Below are 27,349 nucleotides of genomic sequence, written 5' to 3' on the forward strand. Positions count from 1 at the left end.
TAGGAGGATTGTGGTACCCCGGTATTATATACGATTGAATAAATCAGAAGACCCAGTTGTTATTGGGGAAAACCCGTCCAGACTATCTATGATACTGAATGTGAAATAAATTTAAAATTTCAATTGACTCTTCGAGATGAGATGAGATGAGATAGGATGCGATGAGCTCATGAAATTTTTCACCGACAGGAAAAGAAAAGAGACAAATATCACTTATTACGTATACCAGAGAATATGTTCCTTTCTACGAAATAATCACGTGGCACAAGACTCTTTGAAGTACATTTCAATCGTTAGTATTAACGTCCGGGAATCAATTGGTACCTTGTACTGCTCCGTTGATAGAATGCTCGCTTACTTTCATGCCACCAGACTTCTCTATTTTAAGTAATATCCGAGAGTTACCCAGCTTGGCCCGATATATCATGTAATACGAGTATGAAAATTTCAAGAAAAAATGATTGGAGACTATACAGGCCCTATACATATAGGAGGTTTGTTAGACTAAATGAAGATGCCCTGACTCTTTATCTAATTGTCGAGGAAACAACCAACCAACAACAATCACTGGAACCAAATCAAGGGAATAAATTTATTCACTCCTTTTCATTAGATAGAAATAGTTGTACTGACTCTCCACTTTTTTCTGGTTTATTCCTCCTTGTTTTGTTTTGTTCTGTTGTATTCTGATTAATATAAACTGATTGGCTCCTTTTTCTATTACCCCTTCCGATTGTTTGTAACTGTTTCTATTGATTGAGTGTATGAGTGAGTGATGATGGAGTCTTCCAAATATACAGGGTTTAATCACGATTCAACGGGTATCCCCATGCCAATTCGTCATGAAGATGAACCCAGTCGTTGTGCGGAAATTGAAATTCAGGTATCCGCTGATGAATACCAACCACCTGTTCCCAAAGTACAACCCCAAGTAGAATTACAAAAGGTTCGATCCGGCACTAATGGAAATGCTAATGATGCCAAATTGTTCAAGAAATATTTTGTTGAAAAAGTAAAATCGTCATCGCCAAGTGGTAATCGTGGTGATAACAGCAGCCTCAGTCGAGCAGGGGGCACCAAATCCAATTTATCATTAGCATTAAAACAAAGTGATATGGCATCATCTTCAGTCAAGGCAACACCGCCTCTCCTACATAAGGGATTAACGAACCAGGGAGATATGGATATGGAAGCCGAGAGTGATAGTGGTAGCAGTGATTCATCTTGTGATGAAAAAAATGAAGAATCTTTCAGAGATTATAGACCTGGTGGATACCATCCTGCCTTTAAAGGAGAAAGATATAAAGATGGACGTTACGTTCTGGTTAGAAAATTAGGATGGGGCCATTTCTCAACCGTTTGGCTCGCGAAAGACTTGCATGATGTCAATGCTACGCAACACGTTGCAATGAAAATAGTGCGCAGTGATAAAGTCTATTCTGAAGCCGCACAAGATGAGATTAAGCTTTTGAAAAGAATTCGATCTCAAACCGAGAAGGGACATGTTGGCTCAGATTACATTTTGAAACTGCTGGACAATTTCTACCACGCGGGGCCTAATGGTGATCACATTGTAATGGTTTTCGAGGTATTAGGTGAAAACTTATTAGCACTGATCAAAAAATATGAACACAGAGGTATACCATTGGTTTATGTGAAGCAGATCTCAAAGCAACTACTTTTAGGTCTAGATTACATGCATCGTAAATGTGGTGTCATTCATACAGATATCAAACCTGAAAATGTGCTGATGGAAATTGGTGATGTGGAAGGAATTGTGGAAATGGTAGAGTTGATGGATAAACAAAAGAAAAATATAAAAAGATTTCAAAGAAAGTACTCTCAAGATTTTTCGACTGCAGTGTCACCGATGGGGGTTCCTAATTCACCATCCTCATCCCATTTGAATAAGGTGAAAAGAGATGTTTCTGGGAGTGCGATTGCATCTGATTATTCAACTAACCATCCTAGAATTCCAAGCGGTAGAAGAGCTCGTAGACATACGGTTATTACAAGTTCACAACCTTTACCCTCACCACTGGCGTCGGCCAATTTCAAAGAAATGAAAAACCAGTTCATTAACGGTGGCAATTCCTCCAGTAGTGTATCTTCCCAATGGGGGGCTCATTCGTTGCATTCAAAGGGTAGTTTCCCTACACAGACTACAGGAGGTGGCAATGACTTTAATGGATATAGCATGGGGAGTGCATCCACTACACTTCATCCAAGTGTTTCCGAGAACGTTGATAGTGGCAGTGGACCTATGAATGAAGGTCAACTTGCTAATTCTCTATCGTCTTTTGAAATCTCTCAAAATGAGGAAAACGGTCCACTATCATCCTACGTGCCATCTAATAGTGCAATTTTCCCGAATAATTCCGATAGCAACACAATTCAGATAAAGATTGCAGATTTGGGGAATGCATGTTGGTACGATGAACATTATACTAGTTCGATTCAAACTAGGGAGTATCGATCCCCAGAGGTCCTGTTAGGCGTTCCCTGGGGCTGTAGTGCAGATATCTGGTCTGCTGCTTGTCTCATATTCGAATTGATAACAGGCGATTTACTTTTTGAACCCGATGAAGGTCATTCTTACACGAAAGATGATGATCACATTGCTCAAATTATGGAACTGTTGGGTGAACTACCACCTTACCTCTTAGCGCAAGGCAGGTACGCAAGAACTTTTTTCAACAGTAGAGGTAAACTGAGAAATATTTCCAAATTAAAGCATTGGCCATTGAAAAGCGTCTTGCATGAAAAATACAATTTTTCTGTGAGTGAATCTCGGGACATTGCTGACTTTTTAATACCTATGCTTGAAATGGATCCAAGGAAAAGGGCAGATGCCGGTGGTTTGGTGAATCATCCATGGTTGAGTGATACTCACGCTATGCAAGACGTTAGTGTGGCAGATAGAAAATTATACTGTAGTGGCGCCGACATTCCTGGCTGGTACCAAGAAGTTACGGGTCATCCAAAGCATTAGAATTTTTGAAACAGGAAAAATTTTCAGCCCTTTCACCTTAGGGCAACCTCCAGTCCTCATCCCGTTTTGAATTTATTCTTTTTAGAGTTTTAAAGCATTTTTCTTTTTTTTTTATGTTTTTTATCATCATTATTATGATTATCGTTTATCATCATACTATAGTATGATAGTTGTGCATAGAGATCACTCGACTACACGGTCAGTTACTTAAACTAGACTACCACCACCATAATGTCTCGTTATTTTTTATTCAGCAAATAGTTTTAACAATACGACCAGCACTAAGGGATAAGATTTTTCACAAGCTTTCATAAACGAACCTTGCTACTACGCGCTACCGAGCTATTCTTTTACATACTCGTTTAGTGTATACGAATGCTAAGTTCTCCAGCATGCATGATGCATAATGTTGCATGATGATTATCATGCAATTATCGATCGAACCATTCTAGCATGGAGTTCGTTTGCTCGGAGCTTCAGTCCGTTCCAAACGTATATAAATCCAACGTTTGTCCATATTTGGACATCTGGCTTCGTATCTTAGATCCGTATCCATAGAGCGCCAGTGAATAAAAGATAAGATTAGAGAAGTAAAAAGATGATCAACACTGTAAAGTCTTCTATCAACGCTAAAAACATGGGAGCATTGTTTGCCGGTTATGTTGCCACTGTTGCCGGTCTTTCTTACCGTGCCAGTATGTACAGCATTAAGTCTGAAAGCTTTCTAAGAGCTAAGGCTTCAAAGAGCGGCTACCGCTAAGAATAATATATTATAAAGAATTATACGGATTTTCATAGGTGTTTTATAGGGTTAGGAAATTATAATCATTATACAATTGATAATAGAACTGCTACTAATCCAATTATAGTGCCACCTGTGACCTGCAACTCGGCGGCTTGGGCTTTACTTTTCTTGATTTCTGAAGTTGTAGCTTTCAAAGTAGTAGTACGTAATTCTTTCGAGGACAAGGATGTTGTGGAGGGTCTAGTGGAGGAGTTCCTCCGTTGAAAGACGGAAGAAGTAATAATGGGAGCTTTAAACGTTCGGTTCGAGGTTCCCGCCTTATGATAAAATTCGTTGATTTTGTTGCTCTTCTCCCACGTTAAAGTTGCATCGACACGTTTACCCTTGACGTCTTTAACTTCGTAATCTAATTTTTTAGGATTTGAGTAATTGCCAATGATGGAACCTGGGGTCACATCACCGACGCCATGTTCAATCATAAATGTAATATCAGCCGGTTGATCAGGGATCTCAAAATCTTTGGTTCCGAATTTCTTGTAGACGGCTTTTATTGCAGCGGCATCGCATTTACTGACACTAGAATTAGACAGTTGGAATTGTTTCGTTCGCGGTAAATCGAGTTGGCTGAATTGATAAGCTAAATTTTCAAAATCCTTCTTGTACGTTAGGGATTTGTCTTCATCATCAATGCATACCACACCATAACTATTGGCTTCCTCTGAAAATTCGTAGATTAGTCCGCCAGAAAATGTGTCTTTCAATCCATCGTATAAACCCTGAGACACCTCGTCAAAAGTTCTCGGCGAATTCTGATTACATCCATATTCTGAGAATATTACGGGAATCTTAGGATCGTTGAAAGTTTGGGCCAATTCCCTGTAACCAGAATTTTGCCAGTTGGAACTTCCTGAGCACCACTGGTAACTGTTAAGTCCGTAGAAATCAGATCGAGATTCGTCTAGTTCTTCAGAAACACTTGTACCATCCCAGGAATTGCACTGTAGATATTTGAAAGTCGCTAATCTCAGAGCTGTATTATCAGCAGCTGAATATCCAACCGGGATGGTTCTGTCGCAATGCCTTGAAATGTATTGCTTCATATCGCGCTGTAGAGCACGTAGGAATGGTGGATCAATTTCTGCATAGTCCTTATCGTCGTTGATCACCTCATTACCAGAGAAGAATCCGAGAACGTTGGGATAATTTTTGAATGATTCGATAAATTTAAAGACTCTGCTCAAATAATCGGCGTTGTAAGTCCCTTCTGGATCTGCTCTATTTAGATGTTCACCAACATTACCGCTATTGACGTCTAGAATAACATAAATCCCGGCATTGTTCAGCATCGTCATACATTCATCATGATTTAAGTAAGGGTTCAACTGATAAATTCGAATCGTATTAATCCCCAATTGTTGGAATGCATATATGTCTCTAGCGCATTGTGAAGGTTCTGATAAAGTGTCATGCACACCGTAGGAATTGAAACCTGAGGAACCTCCGGGTTGGTAATCTATCCCTTTGACAAAATAGATTTCATTATCCCGAGCATTATTCTCTGCAGATGTGGCCTTGATAAATCGATGATTTTGAATCTGCAGAGGCAATACAGCCCTTACAGGAACCGCCAAGACTAACACTAAAATTTGTATAAGTGAAAGCATTGGTCGAGACGAGACTGAGAATACATGCAAGACGATATATCCTCTGACCACTGCTCTTTTATGTTCAAGATTATTTTATTCTATTTTATTTTATTTCAATATTATTTCTCCCAAATGCCAGCGTCACACTGACACGCGAAGAAACATCCGTAGAGTATTAAGTCGCAGCTACAAGGGACGGAAACATTTCAAATAAATATACACCTGAAGCGAACCAAAATGCAGACCACCAGGCTGAGAAACCTAGGCTACATTCTGGATTAATTGCCCCATTGCTGGGACATCAGGTGATTTTTTCTTCTTCCACCCATTTATACAATAGACATATGGAATACAAAATTGCCTATGCTTGGTAATCCGGAAGTTTCAGTTTTTTTTGGCGATGATGAGTTAAGAAGAAAGAAGAGAGGTGGTGGAAAGTTGTTGCGACTATGTGCTCCTTTTTATACCTACTATGAGGTGAAATTTTTTTCATATTTTTTCATATCTTCTTGTACGAGCAGAAACGGTACTTTAAAATTGGACTCAAGTTCCATCAACATTGACCTCCTTTAAAGTTCACTTTTGTCTGGAAAACTACAAGGGAATCAATTTATTATACCATACGTTCTTGCTGGCGTCATCTTATTCTTCAATGGATGAGGTTCGATGCCCTGGCGAGTTTGATTCTCTCAAATATTTGACGTATGGCAGAACAATTTTATGCAAGAAGTATCTCCAGCTGCTGATAATGGACCGGAGGCCTTTCTCCTCTGGACCGCCTATTAAAAAAAATCTGATGCAGCTGGTCATTCATTCTTGCTACAGAAAGCTCTTAAATGTAATCTATACTATTCATTATTTACAACTCATCTCTTATCCACTGGTTAGTTTGCTTGAATTGCGCAGGCATTACAACAGCGTATTCAACGAAAAGATCACCAAAGGATTTACCACTACTACCTTTGGGCATACCAAACCCTGGGATTTGTTCAATTTCACCGTGGTGGACAATGTTACCCTTTGGCCTTTGTAGTTTAACTTTCTTTGCATCGTCAAGGAATTCAATTTCCCTTGACCAGCCACCTGCCAATGCCTCTCTAGCACTTAGAACTTCGGTACGGAACAAATGGTCACCTCTTCTTCTGTAACCCATATTATTCTTGTCGCTTTCTGTAAACTCTACAAAGATATCACCTGCCTCCATATCAGTACTTTGATCAGCTTCTTGGTGCCTAACTTCGACATGATCTCTAGGAGCCCCTGCAGGTACTTCAACTTGGAATGATTTTGGCTTTTTAACGACTTTGTGTCCTCCGCAAGCTTTGCATTGGTTCTTTATGATGTGACCTCTACCACTACAACGTCCACATGGTTGCTGGATCCTTTGAGTCATTATACCCATTCTAATTATTTGAATCAGAATACCTTGGCCGCCACAATCTGGACAAGTTTCCACTTTTCCGTCTTCAGATCCACTACCTTCACAGTGGTCACAGATATCATTTAACATTAGCTCAAATTCAACGCCTGTACCACTGTAGTAGTCCTTTAGTGATAATTCTTCATGTACACGTAGACTTGGTCCCTTGCCTCTATGCATACCACCAAATCCACCACCAAATCCACCACCGCCGCCACCACGGTTAAACATTTGTTCAAAGATATCAAAGGGATCATGGAATCCACCAAATCCGCCACCAGGACCACCACCACCACCAGCGCCGTTCTTGAGCCCATCTGCACCATACTGGTCAAAAATTCCACGCTTTTCAGGGTCACTCAACACTTCATAGGCTTCACCGACTTCTATAAATCTTTGATGAGCACTTTCGTCGCCAGGATTCTTGTCAGGATGGTACTTCTTGGATAGTTGTCTATAGGCAGATTTAACATCTTTATCAGAAGCATCCTTGTTTAATCCGAGAATTGAATAGTAATCTTGAGCTAGAGCCAGTACTGTCAATAGCTGTGATATCAGCAGTAAAAACAGCATCGTGGACAGGTAGATATTACGATACTTTTCAAACTCTTGATTCTTTTGTAAAACTTAGTTTTAACGATCTTCTAAGGCGCCTTGTCATATTACATGCATGGATGAGTTGTCAATAAGGAAAAAAGTATTTTAATAAAATATCTACTTGGTTTAACATTTACATACAGATTATTTTGTTATAATCAGGAGAACAAGAGGATCTCATTTCACTCATCATCTTCCTCTTCACTTTCAAGAGCTGCAAATGCGTTGAAAGATTGAATTGGCTTATCAGCTACAATATCTTTAGCATCTGCTGGTTTGGTAGAAGAAATGTTTTTGTTGTTTGGTTTGACTTTTATAGTTTCTTGGGCAATTGTTGGTTGTGGAGCACTTTCACGGGCAGGCTTTTCTTGTTCTTCTTCATCACCGCTTCCCTTCTTATTAGCTTCAAAAGTAGACCAACCATCAGAATCAATAGTTACCTTAGGTTTGGTGTGTTTAACCTTTGGCTTGCCATGGTGATGTGATGATCTTCTGCGGTTGAAGTGACCAAAATGACCGAATTCTTCTTCCTTCAAAGCTTGTAAGTGCTTAACTTTTTCAATCATAGCTCTGAACTCAACCGCATCGAAGTTTGGAGTCAAGGCTTCACTTGGTTTTAGTTGTAATAATTCCTCAATAGTGTATCTAACCATTATGATCAATCTCTCTTTAACGCTTAACGCTTATTTGTGAATTGGGATTTCTATGCAATTTTACAATGCTCGAGTCTTAAGTGTATTTACTATGGCTGAATTTTCCAAAATCTTTAAAACTTTTCGGTGCCGTATTACCCGGCAAAGTAGAAACTTTTCACTGATGGCTAATGTTAAATCAAATGGAACCAGAGTAGAAAGCATAAGGGAGTTTTATCTATGCCAGATTCATTTAGAATTGTGTTGTACCTGCGCATTTATATTTATTGTACCAATTCCTCTTAAAATGCATCGTGACTGACCTATGAACATTGGAGACAGCGTTGCCATTGGGGGAGTTAGGCGCCTTTGAGTTTCTCTTGGTATGTGCATCCTTTAACATCTTTTTAAGGCCTTTGATCTCGTCATTGGGGACTCGTACTGATTGTATGCTGAGTTTGTAGTTCTGGCGGGTAAGATTGAGACGGGTTTGAGAATCATTCGCTTTCTCCCATACACTAGAATATTCGTTTCGCAGTCCCTTTTACAATCTTTGTGTCTTGTTTATAGGAGTGACAAGAAGAGGTTCAAGTTCTGTAACCGCCGAGGCTCCCTAATTTTATATATATATAATACTCGGCGTTCGTCTACCCTGTAAGCGGAAAAAGAATCAGCGCAGGGAGAACAGGAAAAGAGAGCCTCATGATACAGAGCTAGTGCTGAAAAATTGTTCTGTGGTGTAGTTGTTATTGTTGTTATTGTTGCTGTTGCTGTTGTTGTCGCTGTACTACTTCTTCATCTTCTTCTAGCCGCCGATGTATCCGGACATACCCGGGTTGTCCGGACTTGCTGTCCGGTCTACCCCGGTACTGTCCAGCTAGCTATAGACACCGGGTAACATAAAACGTACGATGTGACTCCCATTCGCGTTACGCCAAAGAGAGGAAAAAAATAAAACAACAAGTGAATCTGATCTAACGAACTTGAAAAATTGACGTGTTGGTACTCACATAATCAAGCCAATTCTATTCAAATTAGCACTAAGCTCGTCTCTACGATTAACCTCATTTTACCCTTTACCCAGTTCAATTATATTCGCCACATTAGATTTCTTTTAACGTATCTTCATGACAATTGAGAGTGCTCCCTTACCATCAATTGGTATTTCCAATTTACCTAATCAAAGGTATAAAATTGTTAGTGATAATGGTGGTTCACTCACCATTATGGTTTGTGGTGAAAGTGGCCTTGGTAAGACTACCTTTATCAATACACTTTTCCAAACTACTCTAAAACACGGAGAAGGACATGGTAATAGAAAACATCATCCCGTGAAAAGAACTGTTGAAATTGATATCCTTAGAGCTCTTTTGGAAGAGAAAAACTTCACACTACGTGTTAACGTGATAGACACACCGGGATTCGGCGATAATGTTAATAATAATCGAGCATGGCAACCAATTGTGGATTTTATCGATGATCAACACGATTCATACATGCGTCAAGAACAACAACCTTACAGAGATGTTAAATATGACTTGAGAGTTCATGCAGTTCTTTACTTTATTCGTCCAACTGGCCATGGATTAAAACCATTGGATATTGAAACTATGAAGAGAATTTCCACCAGAGCCAATTTGATTCCAGTTATTGCCAAAAGTGATACTTTAAGTGCAGCTGAGCTGCAAAGTTTCAAACTTCGTATTAGACAGGTGATTGAAGCTCAGGAGATTAGAATCTTTACACCGCCATTGAACAGAGATGAAGGCTCTGTTTTATCACAAGATGCTGCTGCTGTCGAACATGCTAGACAATTGATTGAATCGATGCCATTTGCAGTAATCGGATCTGAAGAAAAATATGACAATGGGTCAGGATCATTAGTGAGTGGTAGAAGATATCCATGGGGGTTAGTTGAAGTGGAAAACGATTTACACTGTGATTTCCGTAAATTAAGATCCCTTTTGTTAAGAACAAATCTATTAGATCTGATTTTGACCACTGAAGAATTACATTATGAAACTTACAGACGTTTAAGATTAGAAGGTCATGCAGAAGATAATGATCCAGCATTACCGGTCAGAGCACCGGCCAGAAAGTTGTCCCATAATCCTAAATATAAGGAGGAGGAAAATGCTCTAAAGAAATATTTCACAGATCAAGTTAAGGCCGAAGAACAACGTTTTAGACAATGGGAACAAAATATCGTTAATGAAAGCATTAGACTAAATGGTGATTTGGAAGAAATGCAAAATAAACTAAAGAAGTTAGAGGAACAAGTTAGGAAGTTACAATTACAGAAGCATTAGAAATTTACATATACATATATATATCTATATGTACTTATTCGTGTTTATTAGTGAATAATATCCAACAGAAGAAAAAAAAAAAAAAAAAAAAAAAGAAAAGAAAAGAAATCGTTAATATCAGTTAGTTTATCTATTTGAACACGTAATCTCTATATTTATCTAAAAATTTGATTTTGCACCACCATTATGATTAATTTATTCCAAAGATGACAAGTATCTTTCGGCATCCAAACCAGCCATACAACCAGTACCTGCAGAAGTAATAGCTTGTCTGTACTTAGAGTCTTGGACGTCACCAGCGGCAAAGAAACCTGGAACGTTGGTTTCAGCAGTACCAGGGATAGTCTTGATGTATCCGCTCTCATCGGTAGTCACTTGACCTTGGACGATAGAAGTAGCTGGGGTATGACCGATGGCGTAGAACAGACCGTTGACTTGTAGATCACTTTCTTGGTTTTCCTTGACGTTCTTGATACGTAGGGTGTTCAACAACTTACCATCACCCTTTGCTTCCACTGCTACAGTGTTGTATAGAATCTCAATCTTGTCGTTCTTTTGTACACGTCTTTGCATGATAGTAGATGCACGTAGATGGTCCTTACGAACTAGCAAGTACACCTTGGAACCGTATTTGGTTAAAAATCCAGCTTCTTCACAAGCGGAATCACCACCACCGATAACGGCCAATGGCTTGTTTCTGAAGATAGGAACTGCACCATCACAGACAGCACAGGCAGAAATACCCTGTTGCCAGTAAGTTTCTTCACCTGGTAGGTTCACTCTTCTAGCGGAGGCACCAGTTGCCAGGATCATGGCATCGGTAGTGTTGGCAGGGCCATCTTCGTTAAATTCAGTCCAGAATTTGAAAGGCTTAGAAGACAAATCCACCTTAGAGATAGTTTCGGTAATGACTTCAGTACCAAATTTGACACTTTGCTCCTTCATACGGTCCATAAGTTCAGATCCTAGAAGACCTTGTGGGAAACCTGGGAAATTCTCGATATCAGTAGTAGTAGTTAACTGACCACCAGCAGCAATACCGTTAGCCATCATACCTTCGTAAAGAGTTGGTTTGATTTCAGCTCTTGCCAAATAGATGGCTGCAGTGTGGGCAGCTGGACCGGAACCGATGATCGTGACTTTGTTGTGAACCATTCTTTTAATTATTGTGTTTGTTGTGCTTGTTGTGCTTGATGCTCTACTGAAGAGAGTGCGACCTGAATTAACCAACATAAACTCTCTCTTTTATATCTTGTAGTTCATCGAGAGTGCTTGGTAAGATTTTTTCACTTTGCTTCCGGGGTGAAGTCCGGCCGACGTACAGCGATTACTAACTAGCACGGTTGAATCGAATAATCAAGTCAAAATAGTGGTGCACCTCTAAACGAGTTCGAGATTAGTTAAAATGATTAGAATTGAAGGTTTCGATGTATTGAATAGTAATCGTTTATCTGGATTCAATTTTTAATACCTCTGCATGGAATCTGAGTAACATAACTAATGGTGAACTTTGATGAACAAAAGTCAAAAAACAAAAAAGAAATTCCTTAAAAGTTTAATACTGAACGAGATTCACTGCAGATTATTGTGATGTGATGAATAAGATTCTCATAAATTCTTGTATAGATATTGTCCTCTTTTTTTTTTTTTTTTGTTCTTTCTACGATTGCATGTACATTTGTTCGACGACACACTGACGCAGCATGTAGTGAAAGTCCGTAAATCATCCTAGGGTCTTGTTAGTCCGTTTGTGGTGGCTCTAGAAATTTCACCACTAGGTCTCTTGCTAGTGATATCAGTTCCCCATTCAAGAGAACGTGGTTTAGGAAGAATTCTAATCCTTGACGTCTCTTCGACAACCACTTACGGTTCAAATTGATTTCTTGGTAACGCCACACATCGTACCATTTCACACCCGGTGGTAACTCAGGTACATCTATGTTGGGTCTCTGCTCATCGATACAACGTTTTATCAACTGCTCTCTTAATTGACAAAAATCACTGTAACGTCTGAACGTTTCCACTCGGGGGTAATAAACCTGTTGTGAAGCAGTATCTTGGGGATGTAGTAGTAATGTTATCTTCCAAACTGCAAACTTTGTACCGTTTTCCCCATTAACTATAGTGCAATCACTAACCTGGCATCTTTGAAGACTGTAAATCTGATTCAAATTGCGCACTTGAGACTCGTCATCCATCAAAGAGATGGGCTCAGGCATTAAAATGTCAACCTTATTCATAATAACGATATCTTAGTGGTCCTTTGAGGTTTTTCTGCTGTCCCTTCCCTCCCGCTACGGTCTTATGTTTCCTCTCCCCTGTCAAAGTTTTGTTATTCAATCAGCTCATATCAAACATCTGGTTCATCACTTAGACTAAAAAGGCATAAACATACTACATACGATTCTAATCAAAAATAGGGAATGGAGTCTTTTCACTCCAGGTGAATGGGTCGTTGAATCTCAAGTTCTTGTTTAGACCAGAAATCTCCTTAATTTCATCTCCGGTTAAGGTGACTTCTTGGTCAACCAACAAGTTTTGTCTCAAACGTTCCTTCTTGCTTGACTTTGGAATGACTGCAACCTTTTGTTGAGTGGCCCATCTCAATAGAACTTGAGAGGTGGAAACGTTGTGCTTAGCAGCAATCTTCTTAACCACATCGTGCTCAAATAGTGGTGGTGTGGCCTTTGCAACTTCAGAGCCAATGTCAACAAAGGATTGAGGACCAAACGAAGAGTATGCAACGACTTGGATACCCTTAGATTGAACCCACTTGACGTATCTTTCTTGAGTCAAATATGGGTGCAATTCAATTTGTAGAGCTGCTGGTGGGATACGAGCACCACGGAGCAAATCAAGCATAATAGAACCGGAAAAGTTGGAGACACCAATGGACTTGATCAAACCTTCTTCAACGCATTCTTCCAATGCTCTGTAGGTGTCTAGGATAGGGACTGGTTCCTCAGATAGAACACCTGCCTTGGCGTCAGCTTCACCGGTGTACAATCCTGGTGGGTATTTCTCTTCGAAGGAAACAGGCTTCAAGGCAATTGGGAAATGGATGTAGAACAAGTCCAAGTAGTCCAAGCCCATGTCACTCAAAGTTCTCTTTAGAGCCAACTTAACGTTCTTAGGGTGGTGGAAAGAGTTCCACAACTTTGAAACGACGAACAATTCTTCACGCTTCACCAAACCGTCTTTGATAGCCCTGCGGACACCTTCACCGACTTCTTTCTCATTACCATAGTCTTGAGCACCGTCGAATACTCTGTAGCCAACAGAGATGGCATCGTAGATTTGCTGGGAACAAGTTTCGTTTGGAATCTTCCAGCAACCTAGACCCACTAGGGGCATCTTGTTACCATTGTTCAAAGCGACCACACTTGCCATTTTTATTATAATCTATAGTTTTAAACTTTCTGTAGTAAAGTTCCTTAGTTACGAGGTATTTCTTGGTCGAGTATTTCTCAAAGACCTGAATAGACCCTGGTTTTTATACATTGGGGAGAGGTGTTAAGGAACCACAACTTCGCGAGTAAGGGGGGAGGTAGGGTTCGACAAGGAATTGATTCGAACCATGTTCCATTCGGATCGCTTGAATTTTACCCAATTGGTTGTAAGCAACAATAACGGCATGATATTATGAAGCGCTGGATTCATCCCATGCTCGATTCTATGTATAATTTTACATAACACACAGTTGCGCCTTATAGAAAACTCCGCTCGAGTTAACTCCGCTCGACATAGAGTCACTATTCCAGCAAAGGCGCTCTTTCGTCATCTTCATGGTGGTTGGTCAATGCCTCTCTGTAGTGCAAATCATCCGAATAGAGGACGTAGTGTTGGTAGAAGTAGAGGACGTCGAATGCCACTGTACCTGCACTACCAGCAATAAAAGGCGCCGCATTCCAGAGGAACGCCGATTTGTCTGAAGAATCGATGAAATCACAGCTCGACAGGATGCTGAAGTTGTAAGTCAAATTGCACAATAGTGTTGTGCCGAACAGTAGAGGAGAAATACCGTCTGTAGATTTGCGTCTGTAGTTCTTGATGAGCTGTGGGATACGTGCCCCAACGTAAAAAGATGCGCCGACCCATGATAGGGTTGTACCGAGCGGGCTTTCAGGTGACGGTAGTGGTGCAGATGGGGGTGCATTCCCTGGTTCTTGGTAGACTAGCGGGAGGGCGTTTGAAACGCCAATTAAGAAGAAAGTCGATAAAAATCTTTGCCAAAGACCGGGAGAGCTGGAACGTTGTGTTGGCGAGTGGTGGTGGTGGTGGTGATCGTCGTTGTTTTGAGTTCCTTCTTGATAGGAAATCTTGGACTCATGGCCTGCTGTTGCCAGTTGGTTGCCATGCAGTATTCCATAGTAGTAGTACTGGCCACATACGAATAGGTCGTTAAGTAAGAAATAAAATGCCAATACGATTTGGAAGGTAAGTTGATTGGTTAATACAGCACCGAGTAGCGAAGTAATATCACCGCAGACCCATGCCAGCAGGAATAAAGGTGATAAACCGGCAACCGTTTTATCCCTATAGGTTTCTATAATTTGGGGGAAAAGTGATACAAATGATAATGCAAATGATGCCACACCATTGGCGCTAGAGACCCAGGGCCAGACACTGTGGCTACAGGACATGCTCAGGATATTTGGCTAGTGGTTTCCCTTTGTAATTTTTTTTTTTTTTTTTGGTCTTTAATTTATTGTAATGGCTGTAAGAGTAGTAGTTACATTCGATTGTATTTTTACAGGCTCATCGCGATGGATGAAAAAACGACGTATATACAGAACGAAATAAGCAAAGAAAATAAGTCCAAGTTACTCGGTTCCTTTGGGGTTTTCTATTTCTTTTCGTTTGTCTTTTCTTTATCATATATATATAAAACCATTAACGTTGAATAATGAGAAACTAAAAGTATTCGGAGAATAAAACCGGTACTACTCCTCGTCTTCTCTTAAGGTAGAGAAGAGGAAGAATGGAATGTGAAAAAATAATAGTAAATGCATTAAGGAGAAATGCTATGTTTCTCGTTGTTTAAAACTTTTTGTAGTAATGAAGCCATTTACGAATAAACATCGAATTAATGGCGTCGGCATCCAGCAAATGATCTAGGGGCATCGGTATGGCAAAATTTGGATCGTCAAGACTTGAAAGTAGTTTTAAATCGTTAAATCCAAAGTGGTAATTCAGTAAAACGTTAAGAGCAAATGCCAGTAAAATCTTGTAATTGTTTACTACACGTTTGGAACGGTAGTATTCCCAACTCTTACCTTGGAAATCTTCCTTTACTATTGGGTACTTCTTAAAGCATTGATTGTTGGCAACCACGATAATGTCAATTATCCACATGAATAGTTTATGACTTACACGTTGTAGTACGTTCCACCAGGTTGTAGAGTTCAATGCGGTTGCATTAAACTCCTCCTTAAAATCGTCCGATCTTAGCAAGTAGTGTGCAACAATACCTCTTGGATTCAAGATACGGGAATCGTATTTTTCTTTGCAAATATCATTAAAACATATCATTTGGACCAAATTGCCCATTTCCCAAACTTGTTGTAAATCGGTAAATGAATTACTCTGTAAGAAATGATGGAAAAGTAACTCATCACCCGGTTGTAAACCTTGTCTTGAGATTGATTTTAGTTTTAACATCAGCAATAATTCTGGTGAAATTTCGTCTTGTTGACCTGACAACTTATTACGAACACCACTGTCTATCAATTGTTCTATCTCTTTTTCCTTTGCAGTTGGGAAATCCATTTTATTCAATAAATCCATCATATCTTGGTATGGTTCTAAATAATGAGCCGTCACTGCACGAGCGTCACTTTGCAAAACTTCATCGTAAACGTTATAACGAACTTCATCAGTCAATGCGGTTTCCCAAACGATTTTCCTTAGACTTTGTAAAGAGGAATTGCGTGTAATACCTCTATCTAGTAAAAGAACGTACTTCTGCCTATTGGTTTCATTTTTAATGATTCTTCCTTCCTTTTCTTTATTTCTATCCAATTGTTCGATCGATGCCATACTTGTCGATTTCGAGATTTGTTCCTCATGCATTTTCCTTTCTTCTGGACTTTTTGGAGGTAACCAACTTGGCCTTGAATGCGATGTCACTTCTAGTTTATTTTCACTGACCAATAGTAAGTCTTCAAATCCGAGATCGCTTGCAGTTTTAAATTCTAAGGGTAAAAAATCTGTTGATGCCGTCCTTTCAGTAAGTTTGCTTTTTGATAAATTATGGGAGCTATTTTCATAAATGTTTGTTAAATTGGAACTTGTCTGCTGCATGTACTCGAAATCACTTGTTTTACTAAGACCTGGTATTGGTGAAGTGGGCATATCATAAAAATTTAAAAATGATAAGTTGGCGCCTGGTTGTGGTAAACCTTTTGGATAACTGTGATGATGAGGATGTATTTTATTGTTACCAGCACCATTTGATGTCATTGATTTATTACTATTTTCATGGAATGGATCAGACAAATTTCTGGTGTGCTTAGACCGATTGTTTGTTCGATGAGGATTAGTGTTATTCGTATTCTTGTTCATATTATGAATATTATGGTTATGCGGATGGTTATGAGGATGAGGGTTGTGATGGTTGTGATGACCTACTTGTAAATCGGCAACCTCCAGAAATGAACTATTAGAAAAGGATGCCATTGGGACGTTCCAAACCAGTGAAGCGTCAAAATTATCATTTTTCAGTTGAGAGTTTGTTTCTTGTTCATCATAAAATTTCTCCTTCTTACGAATTGATTTGCGCAAAGCACTTTCATTCTGAGCTTTGCGCAACCTATACCTTTGAGATGGTGTTAGAGGTGTTTTGTTCGGTAAGATAGCAGACGTACTATTCGAATGGCCATATAATGATGGTCCCATCGGTACTTGAGGTGGTTGTGCCATTTCCATCATTTCTCGATGTAATGGGGGTGGCCTTAGTGCAACCTGCGACTTTGCCCTGTTACCATTGCTAAAAATGTATTGGTTTCTTTGCTGTTGCTGCGTTGGGGGCAGTATTGGTTTTTGAGGCTCTTGATGATGTTGTTGTTGATGATGATGATGTTGTTGTTGTTGTTGTTGTAAAAAGGGACGTGGTGGTGAGTTATGACTGTCATCACCATCTGTGGAAACCATTGATTCGTCAGCTTGTGAAACTTCTTGATCCATCGTTGGTACAATAGTTTCAGCAGTCCTTTCCTTTATATCCTGCTCATTATCAATTGATGAAGATCCACTATTAACATCTGATGAGGTGGCACTAAACAATTCCGTTGTACGTGTTGCGATCGAATCATTTGAAATCGGTCTTTCACTCTTCTGAATGAAATTTTTCTTTGGTGGTGGTGTTGATAATGCGGAAAAATCTTTTTCATTTAGATCTAATCCCTCTAAAGCTGTCATGTTCAACAATAAATTATCACTGGGCCTCCTACCAAGACCCAACCCAACCATCTTATTATTATTGGTGCCGGTGCTGCTATTGGTCGTACCGGTAGTGGAATTATTCTTCAGATCTCTTGTGAGATCGGGTGGACTAACCTCTCTTAAAGTTTCTAACTTCGAAGTCATCAGATCTCTTACGATGGTATCGTATGCGATCTATGTTATGGTACGGTATAGGGTTGATCTCTTAATTTAAAGTCAATCTAAGGGATATTTTAGCAATCTGTCCTTTGGGAGAGACAGAATGGGACCGAAAATCAAAACACTTTGGTATTGTTGTTTTATATTTTTGTCGTCGTTGTTGTTGCCGTCGTAGCTGTCGTAGCTCTGCTTGCTGCTGTAACGATTCTCCTTTGCTAGACAACGAGTATGTATATCTGAATAGATTTTCTCCGTTTGTATTTCTGCTTCTACACCTCTTAGAAGATAAGGAGAGAATTATATGAGGCGAATCCAAAACCTTTTCGAAGAAATGGAGTATGTTTTAAGCTGTCAATTCGAGTATTTCAGATCGTTGGAATTATTCGGTTTCGGTTTAACTGCTAATGTTAACTAATTGATTGTTTATAGATCTTTTGCTTTCCGCATGTTTTACTTTACTATAAAAAAGATAGAAAAAGAAAGTATTACCGAAAACGGTGAGCCGCCTTTGTTTGTTTTATGGACAAAACAGGACACATTGACGCGTCGCGTCACTGGGGCGATATTTACGCGTTATATCCGCTCTAGGTGTGTGGGTGGCCGAAATCGATCTCACTTTCAACATATAGAAAGTTCTCCAGACGACCTTTAACGATGAATCTCCGCTTATTTTAGGGTACAGCTGTCTAGCTTGTCGAGGACACCAATCAACAATGTCCTCAGCAGGTCCGGGTTGGACTTTTGCCATACTATGGTGATCGCACCATCTCTTTATGTATTCTTGGATGTCCCCCAAGATAAGATCCTTGAACATGTAGAGGGGGATCGACCTAGGATCAACGCCTGGTAAATCCTTCTTATAGTAGTCTCTCACATTCAGAACCCAGGAATTCAAATGATTTACCTGGAGCTCTTTGGAATGGAGGTATGCCAGGGCCCCACCCGACATCTATTGCAGGATTTCTACGTTCCTGATCGTAGTATTTCTGTAATGGTTAGAAACTAGCAGGGGAAGTTGGTCTGAGACTGAAGTACATTTCAGGGCTAAAACCCTTAGCGGCAAGCACAGACATGTGAACTATATAGATAAGAATTTGTACGAGTATGCGTACGAATGTGTGCACTAAAGCGCGAGCTTGTGCGGCAGCTAAGTCTGCTTGGATCAGGAGTATGTCTGTTCTTGTAGTAAACCTCAATCTGTTGTCCCTTTTATATTAAAAGTGCGGAAAAAAATAGAAAGAACGGTCGATAATACAGGATAAGCAACTGTATAAGACTTAGCCTAGCCGCTCAAGACAAATTATTTTACCACAAATGTCAACAGTCAATATGGGGAAATATAATTCTGTTTAATGTGATAAAATCGGAGCTTGGTAGTTTTGGTCTCTTAGGCGATTGCTTTAGAAATTTGACTTTAAGTGCCCGTATTGGGATGATCCATGCATTAACTCCAACTTAGCGCAATGACAACGTTTCTAATTAAAGGTATTCGGATCTCCTATTCCTATTTAATTCTTGTCTTGACCGTGTTTGAAACGTACATCGACAATTAGGACATGTCCCTTTTTCCCAAATTAGAAAGACATGAGATGTATGGGGAGCATGAAGACGATTCTGGTAGCGGGCAGCACAAGAGGAACGCTAAACCTTGTAGGCCGAGTAATTAAATAGGTAAGACGACAAGGCGCATAATGGTTTCGTACTCTCCTAAGCAAGTATTACTTTCTATGTTTTCAAAGAGCGTTACATTTTTACATGTCTGTAATTGGACGTGGGTTGTTGATATATCACGCGTTTCTATGTAGTGTTATGGTATTTGGATGCTCCTGTATTTAGAGTCTTCTTCCGATGTAGTGTAACGGCTATCACATCACGCTCTCACCGTGGAGACCGGGGTTCGACTCCCCGTATCGGAATTTTTTTTTTCAAGTCCTTTCAACCTACTGTGCAAACCTGTAGTGACGGATATTGTTTCCTTTTTTTTAAATAGCTGACTATCCTATAACCTAATGCATTAAAATATGTAAAACGTAAAACTAAAATTCTAACCAACCTCTAATATACCTAATTGAATTTTTTTTTTTTTTCTGTTTTTTTTTTTTTGTAAAACTTTTAATGACCGCTATCTTCATAAGTCGTATCCATGGATAGTAACTGTTTCTTCAATGCGTCTTCTAATACAGGCAACCCATCCTCATACATCTTGAGTAAGCTTTCCAATTTATCCAGCATCGATGGTTTACGATCAATAAACGTGTATCCACCGGCGTCTGTATTCATATCTAGGAAAAGATCAAGACTTAGAAAATCAGATGGCGGCGGTATCAATTGACTAGCCATTGAATTCAACGGTGTAGCCACAGCAGGTGAGCTACCAGTAGCGTTATTATTGGCGTTCGTAATACTTGTCGTTACGGGGAGTACAGGATCTGCACTTTGTGAATTTTTCCTATTGGCAACGCTTTGACTTCTCCTAGTTCTATTTCCAAAATCCATATGCTTTTCACTAATTGGTGTCATTGATACTGGCACATTCGAGACGGTACTTGTATTAAATCCGAATTGATTAATGTTATCACTGCTTGGTGGTCCTGCAGATTGTAGATCCGTAGAATCAAGTAGTTTAGTTGCCACCATCGGCGTAGGTAATGGCATATGGAGTTTTAAATTTGGATTATTACGTTTGAAATCTCGATTTACTCTACTAGTCTCCTTATCTGCAGTTCCAGTGTTTGCGTTGTTGGAAGATGTCGGGTTGCCATTGTTTAAGGGCTGTAAAAGTACGTCTTTGGTTTCATTATTAGTACCTACAGGTTTCATTGTTGGAGGGGGGCCGGACCCCGTTGGTGAACTTCCAGGCTTCTTTGTTGGCGAGTTCATGTAGTTGTTTAGTACTTTTGAAGGTGAAGGTGTCCTCAATGGAAGCTTCATTGCAGCAGTACCGTTGTTCACCCCATGCATACCGCTACTAATTGAGCCATCCGAACTATTTTCAGCACCACCACTAGCCCTTCTTGGTATTTCCTCAGGTATCTTCCCAGGCATATCTCTACCACCAGGAATTCTGCCACTGATACTCGAAGGCTGCTTATGTGAAGAGACAGTTGAAGATCTCGGTTTTGTAAGATTAGTTGCTACTACCGGCTGTGGTTGAGCCAACGGGTCCATTGAAACGGAAGAAAGTGAGGACGGTAATGCAGATGGTATTGCAGATGGTGTAGTAGTGCTGGTAGGTAATTCTTCGGGAATTTCGATTTCAATTGGGGTTGGCGCCGTTGTAGTCACCGCACTTGTGGGGCCCTTAGGTGGTTTATTGAATTTTGTTTGCAGTTGTGGTAGAGCAGGTGTACTTTGGCTATGGTAAGCTGCACCATTCATTAGAACAGCATGGGGTCTTCCGGCTAAATCATTCGGTAAATTTTTGTTAATTCTTGATAATTCCTTCGGATCACCATCCTCTTCTTCATTAATTACATCATTATCTTCAAATAATTCCATCAACTTTTTAGGTGCCTTAGCCTCGGTCTTCTTACTACTGTTGTTTGCAGTATTGGAATTATGAGATCCATTGATCCCTGTAGAATTTGTATGGCTACTTTTAAACATTTTCCCCGGTTGAGCCGTGGAATTATTATTGGTGGGGAATGCATTTAAAGTGGAATTGCTAACCCCCATACTTGGATGACTTTTACCCATAGTAGTACCTTGGTAAACGAGTTTCCCTGTATTATTACCAGTTTGGTAGTAGTGCCTTTCTTCATCAGGGTATGCAAAATTGAATTGATCGAAATGAGATTTCCAATCTACAGCGGATTCTTCCGGTATTTCTTCCACGTTAATATCATTTGCCATTATGTAGTCTGAAGAACTTAAAGAATCAAAATCCCACCTCATTTCCACTTGCATGGCATTTGGATCAGATGATTCCTCAGCATCTTCATCCTGAGAATCAGTGGCATCGTCATCTGCGTCGTTAACGGGTTGGTCAGCTTCTGAAATCGAAACACTACTCCTTTTACTCTTTGTCTTATCCCTAAATAGTAAGTACCTCGTAATAAGTTCTTTAAGAACTGTGGTAGAGGCTGTCCTGTGATGTTTGATGAGTTTGGATTTCAGAAGATCGTCAGCAGATAGTCTTTCCTTTGGATCCTCATCAAGACATAGGGCAATGAATTCTTTAAGCATGGGGGAATAGTGTCTACCCTCTAACCGTGGTGGTTTAGATTTAGTGATCAATTGCATGGCTCGAAGCGCTTCCACATCACAATATGGTGGATTACCTGTAGCTATCTCATACGTAGTGATCCCCAGTGACCATATATCAACCTTTGTGTCGTAAGAAACACCTTCCATGATAACTTCAGGTGCCATCCAGTACGGAGTACCCGCCATAGTTTGCCTTTTCAGACTTGATTGATTTAATTGAGCCGCTACACCAAAATCACAAAGCTTTACATGTCCCTCATTGGTGATTAAAACATTAGCAGCTTTAATATCTCTATGAATAACGTTATCCTTGTGGATGTATTTTAAAGCTATTAGAACTTCTCTCATGATGATTCCAATGTACTTTTCATCAATTTTGCCCGGTCGAAGTAGAGTTCTTAGGGATCCACCAGCACAGTATTCAATAATAATCCAAAGGGTGGTATCTTTTAAATAAGAGCCATAGTAATGCGTAATATTGGGAGTTTGTTTCATGGAAGCTAAAAATTGGACTTCCCTCTGTACATCCTCCACTTCATCTTCGTCTGAATCCAAATTTAACACTTTGATGGCATACACTTGCTTAGTACGTGCATGATGTCCCTTATAGACAACACCAAACTTACCTGTACCTATAACTTCTGTTCTTTTGAAAACGCTAGTGACATCTTGGTTATCCGGCCTCTGAACAGCCAGTGAGCTAGAGCCACTTGCTTCATTACTGGACTTCTTCATCATGACAGGCAAAATTAGAAGGCTAATTCAATTTCAATCACTAAGAACCATAAATTAACCACAACCTGATTCTAATTACTAACCTTCGTGTCTGTATATGGAAATCAGTCTCTAGAAATCTCAAGGGCACGTAATCTTCGCAATCTTTCCTTCCAATCCAATTGGTAGTATGGTGTAGGATGAGAGCCGTTTAGCAGATGTCAAATACTTTCCTATGTGATGCGATCACTGATCAAAGTGGTGTTTGCCAGTGATAGTTTCACGTTCTTGATTCTTCTTTGACATCTCATCGAAGGTCCGTTATACATGATTTTTCACTATTTCGTCAAAAAGCTTATGGAGCTTGAAGGATAATATCATAAGATCGGTTTAAACTGGAACTGAAGGTCCATTTTATCGCCATTCGATTGCATTAGTCGAATTTTTGAAGCTTTATTTTCCCTAATGCTACGAAGCTGGAATTGCCTTCGACCTTCCTGTGTGCGGTTCCTAAGCGATTTGTCCAGCAGACACGAAATCACAGAATCTTCATTCCAAAGGGCCATTGGATTTCTTGAGACCGTTGATATTCGTGATATTGTTAGGCCCAATTCTTTGCAGGCAACCCAGCTTTTGAAAGTAATAAACTCCGTTCAAGATGGACATGAGATGAGGAAATTGAGAAATAGGATGAAGAAACAGTTTGGACAAAATTACCATCTGATTTACCCACGATTAAGACAATTGAGCGACGATTCCTTAAGACTACAGATGTCTCTTTTCCGTAATTCAGGCAGGCGGCAGTATGATTCCTTTTTGAAATGTTTAATAAACATTTTAAACAGAAAAGATTTGATAGATACAGACAAAAGACAAAGACTTTACGATATAATTACCTTCCAGCATGAAATGTATCCAGGAAAAAATGCGAACTCAGCGATGATACTCCCTAATGAAGTGCATAAATGGTTTTGGGAGCATGTGCCGCGGCAAGAATCATTTAATCACTATTATTTTCTGATTAAAAACGATGTATACCTTTCATGGCCTCGATATAGTTGGAAATTTGTTAAAAGAATGATGCAGGGCTCAGAACTGGAATTGCAATTAGCATCCTTCCAATTGTTCCTCTACCAAGGCAATCATCAATCGATTTTTCACGAAAAATTCCATAAATTGTACAGTTTCCATGCAATGCTTCTTATTCTACATCGTGTATTTAAAGCCAACGATTTAAGGTTTGCAAAAGTTTATGTGGCGGTTCTTCTACGCAGCATGGAGACAAGAGAACCTAGTGAATTGTCATTCTTTCGATTTAACAATTTTTTACTTTACTATCTATCACAGACGGGTGATATAGAATTGTTCTTTCAAGCATTTTCAGTGGAGCTGCAATTTATCAAAAATGTTTCCAAAAACGGTGCTTCTTTGAAGATCTTACACAGGCCATTATTATTCGTTTTGAAGCTGCTTAGACGTCAGGGATATCATGAAGAGTTCTTTACAATTTTATCCATCTTACAAAAAGTTTCGTTAGGTCAGAGTCAAACTTTCAAACAACATGCATTTACAGAATTGATTACTCTACTTAGATCCTTCAATGACTGTAAACTTACTAGTCAGTACGTCATGTCAGGGTTCGATAGGGAATCCACAGGTCTTCTACTTAATGAATTAGGACTTTGGAACGCTGCATTCCATGGAAATGCAGCTGTTTTAGATAGTCTCGAATTGCAATCAGAGATAGATTCTTTGGAAAGTTTACTCCCGTCATCTATGTCCTTGAAGGGGCAACCGTCTATGGCCGTCATGACAGAATTATATCGGTTAGTATTGTCGACAAATGCTAAGGTTTTGAATGTAGATCAATACAGGGATCTTTTAATGACTTTGTACAGCAATTATACCCGTGTGTTGCAAGAAAGGAAATTTATTCACCCAAGACATGATACAGGTATCTTAAACGTTTTCTTATACCATGCTCGGTATGAACTACGTGACTGTAAGCTCTCACTTGCTCTTCTGCAAAATTTTTACGCCAGTGGATTAGCCAGGAACATAAGAGTTACTTCTAATAAATGTCCATTCTCAATAGTGGTTTACCAGAACAATGAAATCACACAAGCGGAAATTAACCAATTGTTAATTTTGATGCATGATGCCAAGATTCCCGTGCATTTCCAATTCTGTACCTCCATGGTTCTCAGGTACTTACAATTGAATAATCAAGAAGAGGCTCATGCTTGGTATCAAAGGATTTTACACGCAGGATTCAAAGTAGAGCACAGACTACTGATAAAGGCCATTAGAGATAACAATTGGCAATACCCTGCAGGCTTCGACAAGGTGCTAGTCGAAAAGCTAGACGATGATGATGGCGGTATGGTACAAGATGATGCTTTTTTCTTAGAGGAAGAAGATAGTAATACTACTACGAGCATACAGGACAACCAAGGGCACAAAGCATCTTTACAACACATAATTGGGCTGCTCAAGACATTGTAAATAGGAATAATGTAGTATGAATTAACTAGTTTTACCCTCTCACAGGGCGCGGGACCTCCAACAAGTTTTAAGCAGGCTTCGAGATGCGCTTGATTTACTATGGTTAATTTGATACTTTCCGACTACTTTCGAACAGAGGGCTTACAGAACATAAAGATCAGAATGCTCTTCCTTTGGTCAGTACTGAATCTCCTGTTGGCTGTTGTTTCATCAGCAGAGGAATTGGTCGAACAGACCCATGTTCCAGTTTTGATGTGGTCTCATCATTTGTATGTGATTCGAAGTACTTTTAATAGAACCTTTAAATGGAATTCATACTAACATTAATAAAAGAATACCGGCACTTCACAAATATTTAGGTAAGTTTGACAACTCGTTAGAATTACCCCTTAGTACTTTGTTTCAAGTTGTTAGAGAATTCACTGAAGATTGCGAAACCAGTGCATTCATATTCATCAATCAACCTGGACTAAGAAAAGATGATCTTGTGGAATATGAAGAAGAATTTGTTAATTTGGAAAGGTATTTGAGAAAAAGTTCTACAGCATTGGCTTTTGAACAAGTGGAATTGATGCCAGATGATACCTTTGAGCAATTGACTGAATACGTTCAAGAAATTTGTAGAATTGATAAGTTACTTTATGTGGAAGGGGATAATCTTGAGAGTTTTCAACCATATATCGATATTGAAAAGAGAATTATCCGTATTGAATACCCACCTTTGCCTGAAGATCCAGAATTACGAGGACAGGCCATTCTTACATTTGACTCAAATTTAAAAAAGATGTTAGCGCAAGTGCCATCTCCTGCGCATAGGGTCATCTATACTTCTTTAGAGCCAAATACAGATGTCCTAGAATCTACGGGAAGAATTTTCCAACATATTTTCCAAGATAAGGATCGTGAAATACCTATTGAACGTAATAACCATCATCTGGACATTCCACCACAATTTAACGACTATAAACCAAAATTTGAGGGTATGACAGGGGAATATTTATCAATATTCGATGCAGATTTCATTCAAGAGAATAAACAATTGCTAATTGCAATTACCACCTCATTATTCGGGTTTTTAATCTTGCAATTAGTACCATCAAGGTCTCCGACTACCACTGGTACTACTAAGGATAAAAACCCCGCTGAAGATATTAAGATTGCTGATAAAAAACCACTGGAGCCTCCCAAGATCAATTTGGAGACGTCAGATGAAACCGATAGTTCTAATTGAGTGTCAATTTCTTGGTCCTTTGGCAGCAGTTTGTTGAAAATTTCAAGGATTCGGGCGATGAGCTTGATGAGATGAACCTTTAAAAGTTGGCACGAAAGATCTTTTTAGTGCTTTTAAAGTTGCTGTGTAAGCTTTCTGTCTGTGTAATTATTTCGTAGATTTGCTGGTTGAATTCGAATGAATATAAGTGGTACTCTCAATGCTTTTCGAGTAGTGTATAACCCCAGGATCTGTATGCCTCAGCTGGCCGTGCCCACGTTTAATGACCTGCCCATTCCGATAAATCCCAACATAAAAGCTGTGGTCTTGGATAAGGATAACTGTTTTGCCTATCCTCGAGAGAACCAGGTCTGGCATGCTTATTCTGATAAGTGGTTAGATCTTAAAAAGAAATATCCTGGGGCGGCACTTTTAGTGGTCAGTAATACTGCTGGGTCGAATGATGATAGGGATTATAGAGAGGCACAATTGCTCGAGAAAGACCTTGGAACGTGTGTATTGAGGCATAGCGTCAAGAAGCCTGGTTGCGGACAAGAGGTAATGAAACACTTCTATGAGAATAAAATAGTGGAAAGTCCTGATCAAGTAGCCGTAGTGGGGGACAGATTGTTTACTGATGTCATGATGGCTAATTTAATGGGATCCTACAGCGTATGGATTAGAGATGGTGTCAAGATTTCATCAAATCCAATAGTGAAGTTTGAGAAGGCTTTGTATTCAATGTTTAAGCCATCGTGATCGTAGAAATAT

The 27,349-nt window shown here is 39.5% G+C and overlaps 14 protein-coding genes and 1 non-coding gene across 15 annotated transcripts; 6 read left to right on the forward strand and 9 right to left on the reverse strand.

Annotated features, from left to right (window-relative positions):
• Positions 1–775: 775 nt before the first annotated feature.
• On the forward strand, positions 776–2,992 carry SKY1 (serine/threonine protein kinase SKY1; the record flags this gene model as incomplete). The annotated part of the gene is made up of 1 exon (XM_002494594.1): positions 776–2,992. The coding sequence occupies one exon, from the start codon at positions 776–778 to the stop codon at positions 2,990–2,992; it is 2,217 nt and encodes a 738-aa protein (XP_002494639.1).
• Positions 2,993–3,820: 828 nt separating this feature from the next.
• Positions 3,821–5,401, reverse strand: GAS3 (putative 1,3-beta-glucanosyltransferase; the record flags this gene model as incomplete). Its single annotated transcript, XM_002494595.1, has 1 exon — positions 3,821–5,401. One exon carries the CDS (start codon positions 5,399–5,401, stop codon positions 3,821–3,823), a length of 1,581 nt encoding a protein of 526 aa, XP_002494640.1.
• Positions 5,402–6,242: 841 nt separating this feature from the next.
• SCJ1 (Scj1p) lies at positions 6,243–7,376 on the reverse strand (the record flags this gene model as incomplete). Its single annotated transcript, XM_002494596.1, has 1 exon — positions 6,243–7,376. The coding sequence occupies one exon, from the start codon at positions 7,374–7,376 to the stop codon at positions 6,243–6,245; it is 1,134 nt and encodes a 377-aa protein (XP_002494641.1).
• Positions 7,377–7,582: 206 nt separating this feature from the next.
• CAF20 (Caf20p) lies at positions 7,583–8,053 on the reverse strand (the record flags this gene model as incomplete). Its single annotated transcript, XM_002494597.1, has 1 exon — positions 7,583–8,053. One exon carries the CDS (start codon positions 8,051–8,053, stop codon positions 7,583–7,585), a length of 471 nt encoding a protein of 156 aa, XP_002494642.1.
• Positions 8,054–9,159: 1,106 nt separating this feature from the next.
• Positions 9,160–10,341, forward strand: CDC12 (septin CDC12; the record flags this gene model as incomplete). The annotated part of the gene is made up of 1 exon (XM_002494598.1): positions 9,160–10,341. The coding sequence occupies one exon, from the start codon at positions 9,160–9,162 to the stop codon at positions 10,339–10,341; it is 1,182 nt and encodes a 393-aa protein (XP_002494643.1).
• A 195-nt stretch (positions 10,342–10,536) lies between these two features.
• TRR2 (thioredoxin-disulfide reductase TRR2) lies at positions 10,537–11,574 on the reverse strand (the record flags this gene model as incomplete). The annotated part of the gene is made up of 1 exon (XM_002494599.1): positions 10,537–11,574. The coding sequence occupies one exon, from the start codon at positions 11,572–11,574 to the stop codon at positions 10,537–10,539; it is 1,038 nt and encodes a 345-aa protein (XP_002494644.1).
• Positions 11,575–12,080: 506 nt separating this feature from the next.
• Positions 12,081–12,581, reverse strand: YPT35 (Ypt35p; the record flags this gene model as incomplete). Its single annotated transcript, XM_002494600.1, has 1 exon — positions 12,081–12,581. One exon carries the CDS (start codon positions 12,579–12,581, stop codon positions 12,081–12,083), a length of 501 nt encoding a protein of 166 aa, XP_002494645.1.
• A 166-nt stretch (positions 12,582–12,747) lies between these two features.
• Positions 12,748–13,731, reverse strand: GRE3 (trifunctional aldehyde reductase/xylose reductase/glucose 1-dehydrogenase (NADP(+)); the record flags this gene model as incomplete). The annotated part of the gene is made up of 1 exon (XM_002494601.1): positions 12,748–13,731. One exon carries the CDS (start codon positions 13,729–13,731, stop codon positions 12,748–12,750), a length of 984 nt encoding a protein of 327 aa, XP_002494646.1.
• A 362-nt stretch (positions 13,732–14,093) lies between these two features.
• Positions 14,094–14,984, reverse strand: YPQ2 (Ypq2p; the record flags this gene model as incomplete). Its single annotated transcript, XM_002494602.1, has 1 exon — positions 14,094–14,984. The coding sequence occupies one exon, from the start codon at positions 14,982–14,984 to the stop codon at positions 14,094–14,096; it is 891 nt and encodes a 296-aa protein (XP_002494647.1).
• A 397-nt stretch (positions 14,985–15,381) lies between these two features.
• On the reverse strand, positions 15,382–17,928 carry SBE22 (Sbe22p; the record flags this gene model as incomplete). Its single annotated transcript, XM_002494603.1, has 1 exon — positions 15,382–17,928. One exon carries the CDS (start codon positions 17,926–17,928, stop codon positions 15,382–15,384), a length of 2,547 nt encoding a protein of 848 aa, XP_002494648.1.
• A 1,859-nt stretch (positions 17,929–19,787) lies between these two features.
• ZYRO0A06424r lies at positions 19,788–19,859 on the forward strand. The gene has a single exon. It is a non-coding gene; the product is annotated as a tRNA-Glu (tRNA).
• Positions 19,860–20,055: 196 nt separating this feature from the next.
• On the reverse strand, positions 20,056–22,887 carry KIC1 (putative serine/threonine protein kinase KIC1; the record flags this gene model as incomplete). Its single annotated transcript, XM_002494604.1, has 1 exon — positions 20,056–22,887. One exon carries the CDS (start codon positions 22,885–22,887, stop codon positions 20,056–20,058), a length of 2,832 nt encoding a protein of 943 aa, XP_002494649.1.
• A 441-nt stretch (positions 22,888–23,328) lies between these two features.
• Positions 23,329–25,368, forward strand: ATP22 (Atp22p; the record flags this gene model as incomplete). Its single annotated transcript, XM_002494605.1, has 1 exon — positions 23,329–25,368. The coding sequence occupies one exon, from the start codon at positions 23,329–23,331 to the stop codon at positions 25,366–25,368; it is 2,040 nt and encodes a 679-aa protein (XP_002494650.1).
• A 162-nt stretch (positions 25,369–25,530) lies between these two features.
• On the forward strand, positions 25,531–26,599 carry BIG1 (Big1p; the record flags this gene model as incomplete). The annotated part of the gene is made up of 2 exons (XM_002494606.1): positions 25,531–25,637; positions 25,702–26,599. The coding sequence occupies 2 exons, from the start codon at positions 25,531–25,533 to the stop codon at positions 26,597–26,599; spliced, it is 1,005 nt and encodes a 334-aa protein (XP_002494651.1).
• Positions 26,600–26,776: 177 nt separating this feature from the next.
• On the forward strand, positions 26,777–27,337 carry GEP4 (phosphatidylglycerophosphatase; the record flags this gene model as incomplete). The annotated part of the gene is made up of 1 exon (XM_002494607.1): positions 26,777–27,337. One exon carries the CDS (start codon positions 26,777–26,779, stop codon positions 27,335–27,337), a length of 561 nt encoding a protein of 186 aa, XP_002494652.1.
• Between the last annotated feature and the right edge of the window lie 12 nt (positions 27,338–27,349).

This window comes from Zygosaccharomyces rouxii (assembly GCF_000026365.1).
Source record: "Zygosaccharomyces rouxii strain CBS732 chromosome A complete sequence".
Lineage (NCBI taxonomy): Eukaryota > Fungi > Ascomycota > Saccharomycetes > Saccharomycetales > Saccharomycetaceae > Zygosaccharomyces > Zygosaccharomyces rouxii.